This window comes from Photinus pyralis, unplaced genomic scaffold (genome assembly GCF_008802855.1).
Source record: "Photinus pyralis isolate 1611_PpyrPB1 unplaced genomic scaffold, Ppyr1.3 Ppyr1.4_LG5, whole genome shotgun sequence".
Classification (NCBI taxonomy): domain Eukaryota; kingdom Metazoa; phylum Arthropoda; class Insecta; order Coleoptera; family Lampyridae; genus Photinus; species Photinus pyralis.
In genome coordinates this window covers 19676261-19688928 of record NW_022170596.1, presented here as the reverse complement: position 1 = coordinate 19688928, position 12668 = coordinate 19676261, and the positions used below count along the sequence as shown (strand labels likewise).

The 12668-nt window shown below is 37.4% G+C and overlaps 2 protein-coding genes across 6 annotated transcripts in view; one reads left to right on the top strand and one right to left on the bottom strand.

Annotated features, from left to right (window-relative positions):
- The window catches only part of LOC116170992 (venom carboxylesterase-6-like), a 33558-nt gene extending 30414 nt beyond the window's left edge, over positions 1 to 3144 (top strand). For 4 of the 5 annotated variants that reach the window (XM_031487602.1, XM_031487601.1, XM_031487600.1 and 1 more), the window contains exons 3-9: positions 416 to 785; positions 838 to 1023; positions 1071 to 1270; positions 1317 to 1491; positions 1546 to 1739; positions 2494 to 2786; positions 2837 to 3144. In XM_031487602.1, coding sequence (XP_031343462.1) covers positions 416 to 785; positions 838 to 1023; positions 1071 to 1270; positions 1317 to 1491; positions 1546 to 1739; positions 2494 to 2786; positions 2837 to 3068 — 1650 coding nt within the window. In that variant the 3' untranslated portion in view covers positions 3069 to 3144. The remainder of the gene's footprint in view (positions 1 to 415; positions 786 to 837; positions 1024 to 1070; positions 1271 to 1316; positions 1492 to 1545; positions 1740 to 2493; positions 2787 to 2836) is intronic. The other variant, XM_031487604.1, reaches the window with a different exon arrangement.
- Positions 3145 to 5273: 2129 nt separating this feature from the next.
- On the bottom strand, positions 5274 to 11134 carry LOC116170991 (D-2-hydroxyglutarate dehydrogenase, mitochondrial-like). Its single transcript, XM_031487599.1, has 8 exons — positions 10914 to 11134; positions 10715 to 10862; positions 6696 to 6893; positions 6450 to 6643; positions 6233 to 6401; positions 5900 to 6186; positions 5685 to 5850; positions 5274 to 5633 (listed from the first exon to the last, which is right to left on the bottom strand). The coding sequence occupies exons 1-8, from the start codon at positions 11004 to 11006 to the stop codon at positions 5380 to 5382; spliced, it is 1509 nt and encodes a 502-aa protein (XP_031343459.1). The 5' UTR covers positions 11007 to 11134; the 3' UTR covers positions 5274 to 5379.
- Between the last annotated feature and the right edge of the window lie 1534 nt (positions 11135 to 12668).

Here is a 12668-nt window from a genome sequence, read left to right as displayed (position 1 = left end):
ACACGCTTTTAAATCATCGCAAAAAAGTAAAAAAGTCACCGTCCCTCGTTGTCTCCAGTTTTTAAGGGAACACCACTTCCACGATAAAACAAACTCCTTTATGAATCAGCGAAAGAACACGTGCGTTAAATAAATTTCGCCTAACAATGAAACTCCTTATCGCAACGACCAAAATAAAACGTTTTATAAAACACTCAAATTTGACCAGCTGTTTCTTACTTCTAACAACTTTAAACAAGAATTTACAAACATTTCTGTAAGGAAAAACACACACTCAAATACATTTTCAAATGAAACGAACTAACTTTGTGTTTATTCGTCAACTATTAATGCTGATGCAAAGGCCAAAATATCGTCTGCATTACGTCGTTTACACGTTAATACATACAAATTTCTGCACTGAATTCTTTTACAGGCCCCTGTTGCCCCAGACTCTTGGACAAACGTGCGAGATGCCAGTAAAGATGCCTCAATGTGTATTCAAAAAAATTACTTGTTTTACGAAAATCCGCCAGTAGAGGGAAAGGAAGACTGTCTTTATCTAAACGTTTACACGCCACAGGTATGTGACACATTTTCTCACTTGCATTGTAAAGCTGACTGTAACTTGAAGTGTGCGAGGACATCAGTTTTCCAAAGTCGTCGTACATTACTACCGGTTATGGTATTTATTCACTATGGCGCGTTTTTCGGGGGAACTGGACGTAGTGATTACTTGGGTCCCGAATTTTTTATGGACAGGAAGGTTGTACTAGTTACGTTTAATTATCGTCTAGGTGCATTTGGTATGCCATTAGCCTAACCTTGGAGAACACACTTGACGTAGGTTTCTTTCAGGTTTTTTAAGCACGAACGATGATGCGTCCCCAGGTAATTGGGGCTTGAAGGATCAGGTCGCCGCGTTGCAGTGGGTGCACGAAAATATAATTTTCTTTGGAGGAAACAATCAAAAAGTTACAATATTCGGACAAAGCGCCGGTGCGGGAAGCGTTCACTATCACATGCTAAGTCCAACGACAAAACGTAAAAACTGCGCAGTTTGAGTCAACAATTTAAAGAAGAGGTTTTAGATTTGTTTAGCAAGGCCATATCTCAGAGTGGGTCTACGCTTTCGCTGTGGGGACGACCTGCGAATGAATTGCAAGCCCAAATCGCCAAACAGCAAGCGACGTTTGTTGGTTGTGATGCCGGTACGGATTCCAACACCATGGTGTCGTGTTTGAGAAATGTTGACGCGGAAAAGTTGGCTGATTCCGTGGAAAAGTTTAAGGTGAGAACACACGAGAAAATAATTTCGGTAAAGAAATGAATTTTAGTACTTTTCATCAGAGCCGTTTTTGTTATACGCGCCGGTAACGGAAAGGCGCACAGCCTTGAACCCTAAACCTTACATAACCGAAGATCCCTTAGATATTATTAAAAGTGGACGGATGCGTAAAGTTCCTTGGATTCTTGGTGTTGTGGCCGATGAAGGGATCCTAAGGGCATCACGTAAGTCAGTCGCAATTTAAGTGGGCTTACTGATTGATAGCCGTTTGATTTTAGCGTTGTTACGACAATCCAGTGTTTTGTCGGAACTGAACAGCAACTTTCTCGTTTTAGCACCGCAAATGTTCGCCCTTTCACTAAGTATCCCGGATGATAATGTAAAAAATGTCTTGAATAAAATCAACGATTTTTACATTGGAACCAATTTCATAAACATTACTCAGCCCGAAAGTGTCCAAGGGTTTATAGATGTAAGTAGAATTTTACAATCTGCTAGAAGAAAAATCCTTATATTGACTTAAAATTTCTCAATTTGAGAAAGACCCAAAATTCCAAAGAATTTATCACACAAATAAACACCTGAAATAAATCGTTGGCACCAATAGAAAATGTGACATTAAAATCTCTATCCGGCTCGCACTATGGATTCGAATAAACATGACAAAAGTTTATTCCGAAAATATGAAATAATTAAGACAGAATCCCTGCAAGAAAAAAGTTTACAGAGCTTGTTTGGACATATTACCCCGCACGCAAGCGGTCAACAAATAAAATAAGAAATCCTAAAGTTACTTACATTTTTTTAAATAATCCAAATAATCTCGTCGTAAAATGTTTGCGATATTCAGGCGCACTAATCTCACACAAACGCTGACAGCTTCACATTACTTTATAGATTGTAACACAAAACTAGATGAATAAAATGACAAATGTTGCGGTGGCTGTTCGAACGGTAGAAATTTTTAACTTTAAATAAAGGAAAGGCCTCAATGTAGTACACTGCTTCCTTTTTCAATTCGGCAAACGTTTTCCGTAGTCGGACAACCACACAACTTTGGTTAGCTTTTAAGCTAATTCATAACCAGACCATCTAAATTGTGTGAATATTTGAATAAAAAGCCTATGGAACTTTGCATTTTGCATTACCAGGTTACCAGAAATTACCCAACATCTAGAATTATTAAAATTCCTAAATTACTTAAAGAATTACTTAAATTGTTACAGTTATACAGTGATAGATCGTTCGTTTATGGTTCATACCAGTCAGCGTTGCTACACGCATGGAAGGGACACACTCCCATATGGTTTTACAACTTTGCCTACAAAGGACAAAACAGCTACGAACCAAACTTCGCCGCAACAAACGAGGAAATTCCTTTCAAGTGGGGTATTAGCCACTGTGATGATCTAATTTACCTGTTTCCTTCGAAGAGATTTTTCCCGCGGTTATCTGCACCGCACGATCAACAAATGAGTAAGATAATGATAAAGATGTGGGTTAACTTCGCCACCTATGGGTAAGCGGAGTTACTGAAGCGTAGTTGTTGTTTAAGACGATTATTTCTAGGGATCCGACGCCGTTAAGCGACCCTGGTGCATCACGATGGCGTTCTCTGCAGAATTTAGAAGGACGCTCGACCGTGAGAAACTCAGATTTGATCTATCTGAACATCTCAGGATCGTTTAAGAATGGCATACGCGACGGTATCCGTTTTGAAATTATGAATTCGTTTTATCCGGAAAGAATGCGATTTTGGCAAAGTTTGCCTTTATGGGAAAATATTGACGGTTTGCAATAGGTGTCATCAAAATGTGCGTCGTGTACTTCTGTACCTAATCTCATATTTATTTAAATAAAAAGTCTATCGTATGCAATTTCTTATAATTTGTCGGTTTTAACGCTCGAGTTACCAACTTGGCAACAGTGTGAGAAATTAATAAAAATACCAATAAACTACAATAATATAATACATTCACCCGCCACAAAGGTTCCAATACTTCCAGTTAGAATGGCTTCCATACAGGGTGATCCAAAATTACCCCGTGAATTTAACTGCGCATAATAAGTGCAGACCGACTCCTACTTTTCAGCTAACCTCGAGAAGGAAAAGGAAATTGGGCAGTGGAAACGGGTCTTCCAGTGAGTGTGATCTCGTATTAGCATTTCATAAGAGAACGGTAATTCATCGATAGGAGTGGTTAATTAAATTCTGACTTACGTACCCTATTAATAAATGGGTTTCAGATTGTGATATAGGTAAAACAAAGATAGGTAATTAAATCATGACATAACCTAAAAAGAATCGTGTTAAAAAAGAGGAATTGTATGAAAATATCTTTACCTAAAGAGAATACAGAGCGCATTGCGTCAATTAAACGTTGTTGTGGCGTTAGTCTTTCCGCGATGCAACTGCAAGCCTTACCGATTAAAAAAGACATTGACACATGACAGTGACATTTCCGACATGGAACAATCTCCGTCAAAAGTTGTATGACTGCTATTTGTTTTATTTAAAGGATGCTTGAGGGTGTAACGAATGTTAGAAATTACTTCTTCTTTATATTACCTCTGGTTAATCTTTAAATAACTAAATTAAATTGCGGAGGGCTCTTGGTATGTGATTATATGTAAGTGTTTCGGCTAGCTGTCAGTCAGTGATCCTCATCTTGCGTTTTAAAAAAAGATAAATGGATAAATAGTAAGTTAATAATCTTTATTAAATTATGAAACGCTTCTTAATTCTTTAAGGTAGGTCAGACCTTTTACTCTGCCCATTTTATTATATTTTATAGTAGTTTCTCTACTTAGTAGGGGAGCTAACACGAAATCCACTGAACGAGAATGATCAAAATTTTAACCGATGGTGTTCCATTTTGCCCTATCGGAGTATGCTAAAATCGATCGTCTGCCGCCTCAGGTCATACGACTTAAGGCGCTGCGGGTACTTCTTGTGGTACCAATTCTGAAAGGTTGTTTTTCGAAAAAATAAGTTATATACCAAATGAAGACGTTGATTATAGCTCTTAAAAAAATATTTTAAAAAATCCCGCGCATTTGATAACTCCGTAAAAAAACAATTCTTAGTCGGTTTTTCACGAACTTTCTACGGATATAACTAGGTTCAATTTCGCTAGGGGTGTTTGACATTTTAAATTTAGCGATCATATTCTTCCTACGTATTTAAATTCTTTAGCGTCTTGAAACCATAATGAATTTCGGAAATCGTGGGCTTCAACTTGCCGGCGATAACCTTAATTACTTTTGCGTGCCACAAACGGCATAACCAGTATGAATTTCTTGTATCGTAGGAATGCAATTTCGCAAAAAAATGAGTGTGTGGGTTTTCAAGGAACCGAACTTGTCAATTAAGGCGATTTCGATTGGCTTAAAGAAAACGATTCACTTAATTACTAGGCTTCATTTGAAAGGGGGGTTAGTTCATTCACAAAATAGGTAGGGATTAAGTTAGAGAGCGATTTCTTGGAGCATGCGGTTTTGGGCTACGGGAGGGTCTACCTCTTTATATGCATTTGCTACATTTTTTGTAGTTCGCCCATTGTAGCTCTTAATATAATGAAAGTGGCATCAATTTTCTTAGATCTGCGAGTTATTCAGGCTATAATCTTTCAGAAGTTTTCATTTTTTAAGTCGACTTTCCCTGGAAACACAGCTAAAGCTGAAGAGAAAGCAAGATCCTCAAATTTTTGCCATTCTTCCCGTTCATTAATTGCGAAGCAAAAAATTACTAACAAGTTTTCTGCTAACAAAATTCATAAGTTAATTTTAGCTCTTTCTGCCCTTACGCTCGTCCATGCGATAACTCCCGAACGAAAGGTCCTAGAGGATTGAAACATTTCTTCGTTTAAGGAAAACCCTATTAACCGATTTTCTTTGCCGTTTGAAAAGTTATATACTAACGCGTTTAGTACTTGCGCATAAACAAAATGTTTAAATTAGGTACGATGTATTGCCTTATCGCCTCCTTTTACAGCGGTACAGATAATAGAATACAAACACACGAATTTTATTCACGAATTATATAATTTAAAATAAATAATTTAGAAACTACTGTAAAAGATGAATTGTCAAACAGCTATTGCATACATTAATCAATTTTCTAGTACCTTGTACGGATTTAAAATGCCATTAGGGTCCATTAGAGCCTTTAAACTCTTCATCAGCTTAAAAGATGACTCATTTTTAATAGAACTCAGGTAACCGGCTTTCAAAAAACCCATGCCGTGTTCTGCACTAATACTACCATTTAATTCCTTTACTTTGTTGAACAAGAAGGTATCGATGCGTTTCTTCATTGCTTTATTAAACTCTTTGGTGCTTACTTGAAGGTGTATGTTTCCATCCCCTGAAAACAAAGTTAAAACTTAGTTTGCTCCTGTGCACCATTTATACATACCCAAATGCCCAAACCCAAACACGCGGGTCGCTTCTGTACCGACGTGCTGTCTAACGTCAGCAACCAGTTTAAAATAATACTCCAACGGTATCGTAAGGTCATAATTGTAAACGTATCCATCATGAAGGAATGCCTCAGGAAGACGTTCCCTAATGGCCCACATTGCCTAAGATATATCACTGAATATATTGGAGCCAAGAGGTGGGTATACATACATGATACTTGCCAGGTTCAGACGCAATTGCTCCATCCGAAATCAAATTTTCACTCAGTACAGATTCCAAAAATTTATTTAGTTTCTGCTGATCATGCTCTTCGTCGCTGCCCTTGGTTTCCAAAAGCAAATAAAATTCGTGCTTCCCAATAGGCGGCGTTATTTGCAAGTGGTCATTGAGAGTGTCCATGGAGGGTGTGTCGATAACTTCAACCGCTGATAATATCTCGCCCAGTTCATTTTTTGCTCTCTTAAAAGTTTTGAGGACATTTTCGTAAGATGGCGCTCCTAATTTATGGTTTAATAGTGAGATTTACAACAATTTTGGATTTACCTAAGAACGCCAAGGAAATCGCTTTCGATTGCGGCGGACAATGAATAGCGACTTTAGTGACGAAACCCAGTGTGCCCTCTGAGCCAATGAACAAGTGATGCAGGTGATATCCTGTGTTGTCCTTCTTTAGGGTGCTAAGGCAGTCGAGAACTTCACCGTCTGCCTTCACCTATAACAAACCACTGAACTCACAATGCAAGTAGGTTCTGGCACTCACTATTTCGAGTCCTAAAACACTCCCGTGCAAACTTCCATAACGAAGTAATCGTAACCCTCCCGCATTTGTTGAGACATTCCCGCCGATGTGGCACGATCCTTTCGAACCCAAATCTAGTGGCAACAATAGTTTTTTGTCGGCCACAAAATTGTTTAAATTTTCCAAAATACATCCCGCCTGGCAGACGAGGACGCCTGTATCAGAGTGGTGACTAAACCTCAAAGTGGCAACATTTCAAATCAGTACCTGATGTCTCATCCAAACTTATGATTTTATTCATCAGATCGCTGGAAAGGACTATTTCATCGAATACAGGTACAGATCCGCCGGAAACGCACGTGTTTCCTCCTTGAGGACAGACTGCCAACCGCTGATCGTTGCAAAATGATAATATCTGTGACACTTCTTCGGTGGTTTTAGGTTTAATCACAATTTTACTTTTGCCTAAAAATAGAAGCTATTAGTGGGGACCTGATGTCATTTATGATATATGTATTATATCTCGCAGATTGATCAAAACTATCACGTTCTACTCGCATAACGTAAATTAGAAGCAAAAAGAAGGTTAGCATATGAGTATGTGCCAAAAAGTTACATTTCATTAGTGAATGGCTGAAAAATAGTGAACTTGACGTTCTTAGTATAAATGTGTGCAGTTTAAAGTAGTTAAATGAAATAAAAGACGACCAATGCCTTATTAATTATTAACTAAAAGATCTAAAACTTAATTACACTCATCGATGTCATAAATGAAATGTAAAGAAGATCGGATTTCGTGGATTTAAAGAAAAAGCTCAAGAAATTTTGGAGAAGATTAAGCTTTTGAGAGAAGTTTACGAGGAATTTAACTGGAACTTGAGAACAACTTCAGAGCGGCTTTTGAGTAAATTAAGAGAAGCTTAGAATGATGAAGGAAATTGTAACGGATGGTCGCTTTAGTCGTTTTTTTAAAAAATGTAATTTTTCGAATTTATATTTTGGTGAGCATAGGAAGGTTTACACATGTACCGCTTTATAGCGAACAGAAAAAATACTTCTGGAAATAAAAGGCGTTAACAACGCATGTTTTCAATAGACGGGTTTAGCTCTTCAATGCTTATGCACGTATTATTTTTTAGTGTGAGAATTTGTTAGTACTTCGCATAATTGCGGAATTTTGCATAATTTTGCGTGATCAGTTAATATCTCTGTTCTGCTAAATAGTTGTTGGAGAAAATTTAAGCAAGTTGCAGTAAAGTGTTACTTGTTTTTAATTTGAGTGTAATTTTCCAAGCAAGAACGTCGCTGATATTTATTTTGAGTAATCGCGTCGTTGAGAACACGTCACTAAGAAAAAAATGGTGACGAAGTGCGAGTTACCTACAGGCCTAAATAAAAATTTAAAAGTTTACGCGAGGGAGCATTTTCGGATTGGAGACGCGCTCATCGCATAGAAACGGAATTAAATGTACTGAATTTAAAAAGTCGCTGTGATAAACAGATTTTTCTTTCGTTCGCATCGCTAACAGTAACGGCCAATTAAAAGCGGTTTTATCAAGGCTATGCAAAACATTTGTGCAGCACTTTGTCTAATAAATAGTTGGTTTGGATCCTGAACATCGCGAGAAGACAGCCAACACCAAGACACGACAACAACTCCGAACAGCGCAAGAAAATGACCGTTACTTGCGTCTGATGATACACTGGAAAATGGCAGGGAATTCCGGATATCGTGTGATTTAAAATTTGGTACAAGACCGGAAAGGAACGTATGCAATCGTGAAGAGAATAAACGACTTGATATCCCGGATACGGAAACTACCACGAGGAAAACCATTGGTCGCGCGTTACTCTGAAACGCAAATGGTACGCTTTGGTGTTGTCCGTTAGGAATCTAACGATTTGTTTAAAGCAGCAGCGCAATACGCTTTGGCTTACTGCGTGGCCAAGGATGTCAAGCTGCCCCGAGGTATTCCCGTAGAATTCAAGTTCCGGTTTGGATGCTTAAAAGAAATTTTCCCCCAACGTCCCGAGGTTGGTAAACGTATTTCGGTGTTTCCTACAGGAGCAGGGACGATTTCTTTATTATCTGGTAACCAAAAATTGGAAAGATTTTTGGAATGCGCTACAGCACTTGAAACGGCAACTACAAATTCATGGTGTCGACAAATTGGCATGTTCCAAAGATCGGATGTAGTTTTGATAAGTTGAACTGGCGCATCGTGCACAATATGCTGGAGATGTTATTCCAGGACACCGGGGTGGAAATATTGGTCTGTTGCTTTAACCCCAAAGGACTAATTTGTAAGACGGTAAAAGGTTTTTTCTTCAAGAATGGAAGATGCATGAGGGTCCTTTGTGCAAGTATCGCCATCAAGTTGCCCGAGACTGTGTCTCCGCTACAACTGTCGTCCGTATTGCGAGACGCCACAGTTTTAAAAGGGCGGCAGTGTGGCGAATATTCTAGAAATCCCAATAGACATCGAGGCACCATAAAAGATGTCATCGGCGATAAAGTACGAAGGAAATATAACGTATTTTGTCCTGGAATCTTCGATGCCATTCGGAAGTACTCGAGTTTGCTATATAAACAAATCGAATTGCGTCTCAGTTCAGTTTTAACATCGATGCGTTCATGATATGTTATGTATGTATAAATTGTGAGTGATAAATTGTAATTGCTGTTATAAAAGAATCCATTTTGAGACTCTAGTAAATTTATTGTTAATCAATCGTAAATAAACAGACGGCGTAATTAAATTTACATTGCAATACGGATAAATTCGTGTGAAATTCAAAGAAAAAGTTTAACATACCCTTGATCGAAATTTGATGGAAATTTGTAGGAAGCTAAAGAAAGTTTAAGAGAAACTTGAGAACAGCTTGAGAGTTTAGGGAGAGTATAGGAAAAATTTGTGGAGAACTTGAGGTGGGCGTGAAGATAAAAGTTAAAGGAAACATTATGTGGAAGTCTGCCAAAATTTAAAAAGGCCCTGCAAATGACCTTGTAGGTACAATGGGAAATTAGGGAAATTTTATGGTAACATAAGACTGATAGTGATTTGATACAAGCTTGCCACAAGTTTAACGGTAACGTGAAGAGAATATGAGGCAAGCTTCGAAAAAATGTTAAATGAGAACATGACAAGAACTGGAAAGAATTGTATGGGAGCTTGAGATGAAGAAAGGATATAAATTAAAAGAGATGAACGTGAAATTAATTTGAGGAAAGCTTGCTAGGAACCTGAAATCAATTTGTTGGGTACCTCAGAAAAGTTTAAGAGAGACTTGGGATCAGAAAAAACTCGTGGTTGACCCATACTCTAAATGGGGTGATGAACCATACAGGAACTAAACAACTCAATTCCTCAAAACCTTCCCCATCGATATTTAATTATTGACGAACAGATATAATTGTGAAATGTTACGACATGTTTCGATTGTTAATCATCTTCCGATTAACGGTTTAACTTTAAATGTTTTAGTTTATTACCTGAAGATGATTAACAATCGAAACATGTCGTTACATTTCACAATTATATCTGTTCGTCAATAATTAAATATACATGGGGAAGGTTTTGAGGAACTGAGTTGTTTATTTCCTGTAAGAAACTTGGGAGATGTTTCGAGAAGCTTGAGACATGAAGGGAGTTTGAGCACTTGATAAATATTTGAGTGGAGATTGAAGAAAACATAAGGGGCTTCAGAAGAATTTGAAAGACATTTGAGAATAGCCCGATAGGAGCTTGAGAGAGGCTTGAGAATTGCATAGGTAACATGAGGAGAGTGACCTTACACTAAATCGCATTGAAAATTGTTATCAACTCTTGAGCAAAATGCGTATTATTTGACATACCTCGTATACAACTGAAAAAATGGGAAATCTTATGGTTGGATTTTAGGTTTCAGATCATGGAGCAATTATTTATCTCAGGATCGTGCAATAAATAAACATTGACTTGTGATAAAGATAATGTCAATAGACAATGATAAATCCAGAAGTTACGTCATTCCTATTCGAATACTATTCTTGTTAGAACAACCAATTCCTAAAATTGTCCAACCAAGACAGGCTATCGTATCGTGGAAGACTTAAGCAAATTTCTGTTCCTGTTAATCATCTTCGGTATGGAAAAAGTAGTTTGGGTAAGAGATCGTTTTGCCCAACTACATAAAACTATAAACTGACATGCAGTGACCCTAAGTTAATTGATCCGCAAATGAAGTTGTCACGATTTCGATAATTAGAAGCTCTATTTCAACACACGATAACATAGTATACTGACCTCTCACCTGATTGTACCAATCAATGTTATATCGATTTAGATCGGTTTCGTCCATAATAACTCTTTCTTCTCCTACAATTTCTTGGAAAAAGTCGATGTGACTATCCTGAAGTACACTGTAATTGCCTCTTCGTACATTGTAACTATTCTAGATAAATTTAAGGCCAATAAACTATGTGACAAGTTTTGTATTACTTACTTGTGTAAAGTCTGGTAGAACGTGCACTTTACGTAAACCTAACGATTTTCCTAATTTTGAACACAATTTTGCACAGCTTCTCGTGGTGAACATGTTTGTGGTGGGTGAGATTCACACAAGCGGTTCAGAACAACTGATAAACAACTTTGATTTAATATTACAGACTTTGTTCTCCTAACATTTGTATTTAAATTGTGATTTGAAATATGTAGCTCACAAGTATATATATCGGACGCATTGTGGGACTTCCCATAAGACGAAGTGAATTGGAATTACCTAATTGAACGTATCTAATCGAATGAAGTCTTGATTAATATGTCCTCAGTATTTTCCAACCTTTTACGGATTGCATAGACGTTTGTCTTAAATTTCCAAACTGAAAGAAAAAATTAGAGGTTTGGGCTAAAAATCGTTTTTGAGAATAAGATAGCAGTGTACTGGCCGTGAGTGATAAGGTAGTGTTTTTCGTACCCATATCAGAGTGTAACCCACTTGGGAAAAAATAAAATAGTCAGTCTATTTACTCTTCGATAAGAAAACAACAAAATCCAAAAGTCTGCCCAAAACACCCCTCGATGTTCCGTCACAAATATACGATACGCTATACGATAAAGATGTATTGTGCTTATCAACTTTGATAAACTTTACTATTTATGTTTTGAAACCTTTGGTTACTTTTTCGGTGATTACAAGTACAACACCAGTGAGATGGAAGACCTCACCCTAAGGGGTACTTGCTACTCTTCGGTTCGTTTTCAAAAGCCGTTCGCCTTCCTTTCGTCTGATTATTGCCAATATTTTTGCCCCCTCTGAAACATTCCCTACCCTCTGAAAGTTGCCCACCTACAACTCTGCATGGATATGCTTTTGTTTTATTAAAAAAAATGCTGCTCTGTATTTAAAAAAGTGAGGACCACAAAAAACATCGGACTTGATTACCTTGAACTCTAATCGTGCCAGTTTGTAGAGGAGGAAAAGTTGCAATGAGATAGCGTTATTTGACTTCAAAAATCAATTAGTATTCGGAATTCCTTCACTTGCAAAGCAGTGTTAGATTCGACACCAAAATGTAGGTACATCTATGCCTCTATTTACTATATAACTTGGTTTGTTACAGTTTCCGAAATCCCAGTGGTCACCTTCGAATTTGGACTAACAGTAGATTAAAATTAAATTCACGAATATTTTGGCAATTCAGATCTAGGACTGGCCTGGAAATGCTCTTAAAAGAAATTCGATCAAATTTCTGGTTCCTCCTGCAAAGGTTGCAGATTGACCTTTTGCAAACAGATCATCTCTACATAGCTGTAGGTTTTCATCCTACGACCCCTGCACCATAAAAAACAGTTATTTCTTCTAAGAAATCCTTTGAACGTCATCACGTTTGTCCCTAATTAAATTCTCATTTCATGGTAATTAAATCTGTCGAAATCACCGAAATAAGGCACCATATTTAATTGGAGATTGCGCCTAAAGACATAGTAGGTATTTTAGCTTTAAAAAAACTAATGAGAAATACAAAAAGCGAAGATCATAGAAAATCACCTGCAGTTGCGACAATATCAAGAAGGGTGGCGTAATCCACAATAACTGCAGATTTGTAAATTAACTAAATCCAGAAAATAATCATTAAATAAAATAGTATCTATTTACAATTTAACTGGTCAACTCCTTGCGTAATCAAAATACTGACGTAGATAGAGAATTTCCTAATTGCTCAATTGCGAAACTAGCTTTTTATAGTATCAAATATAA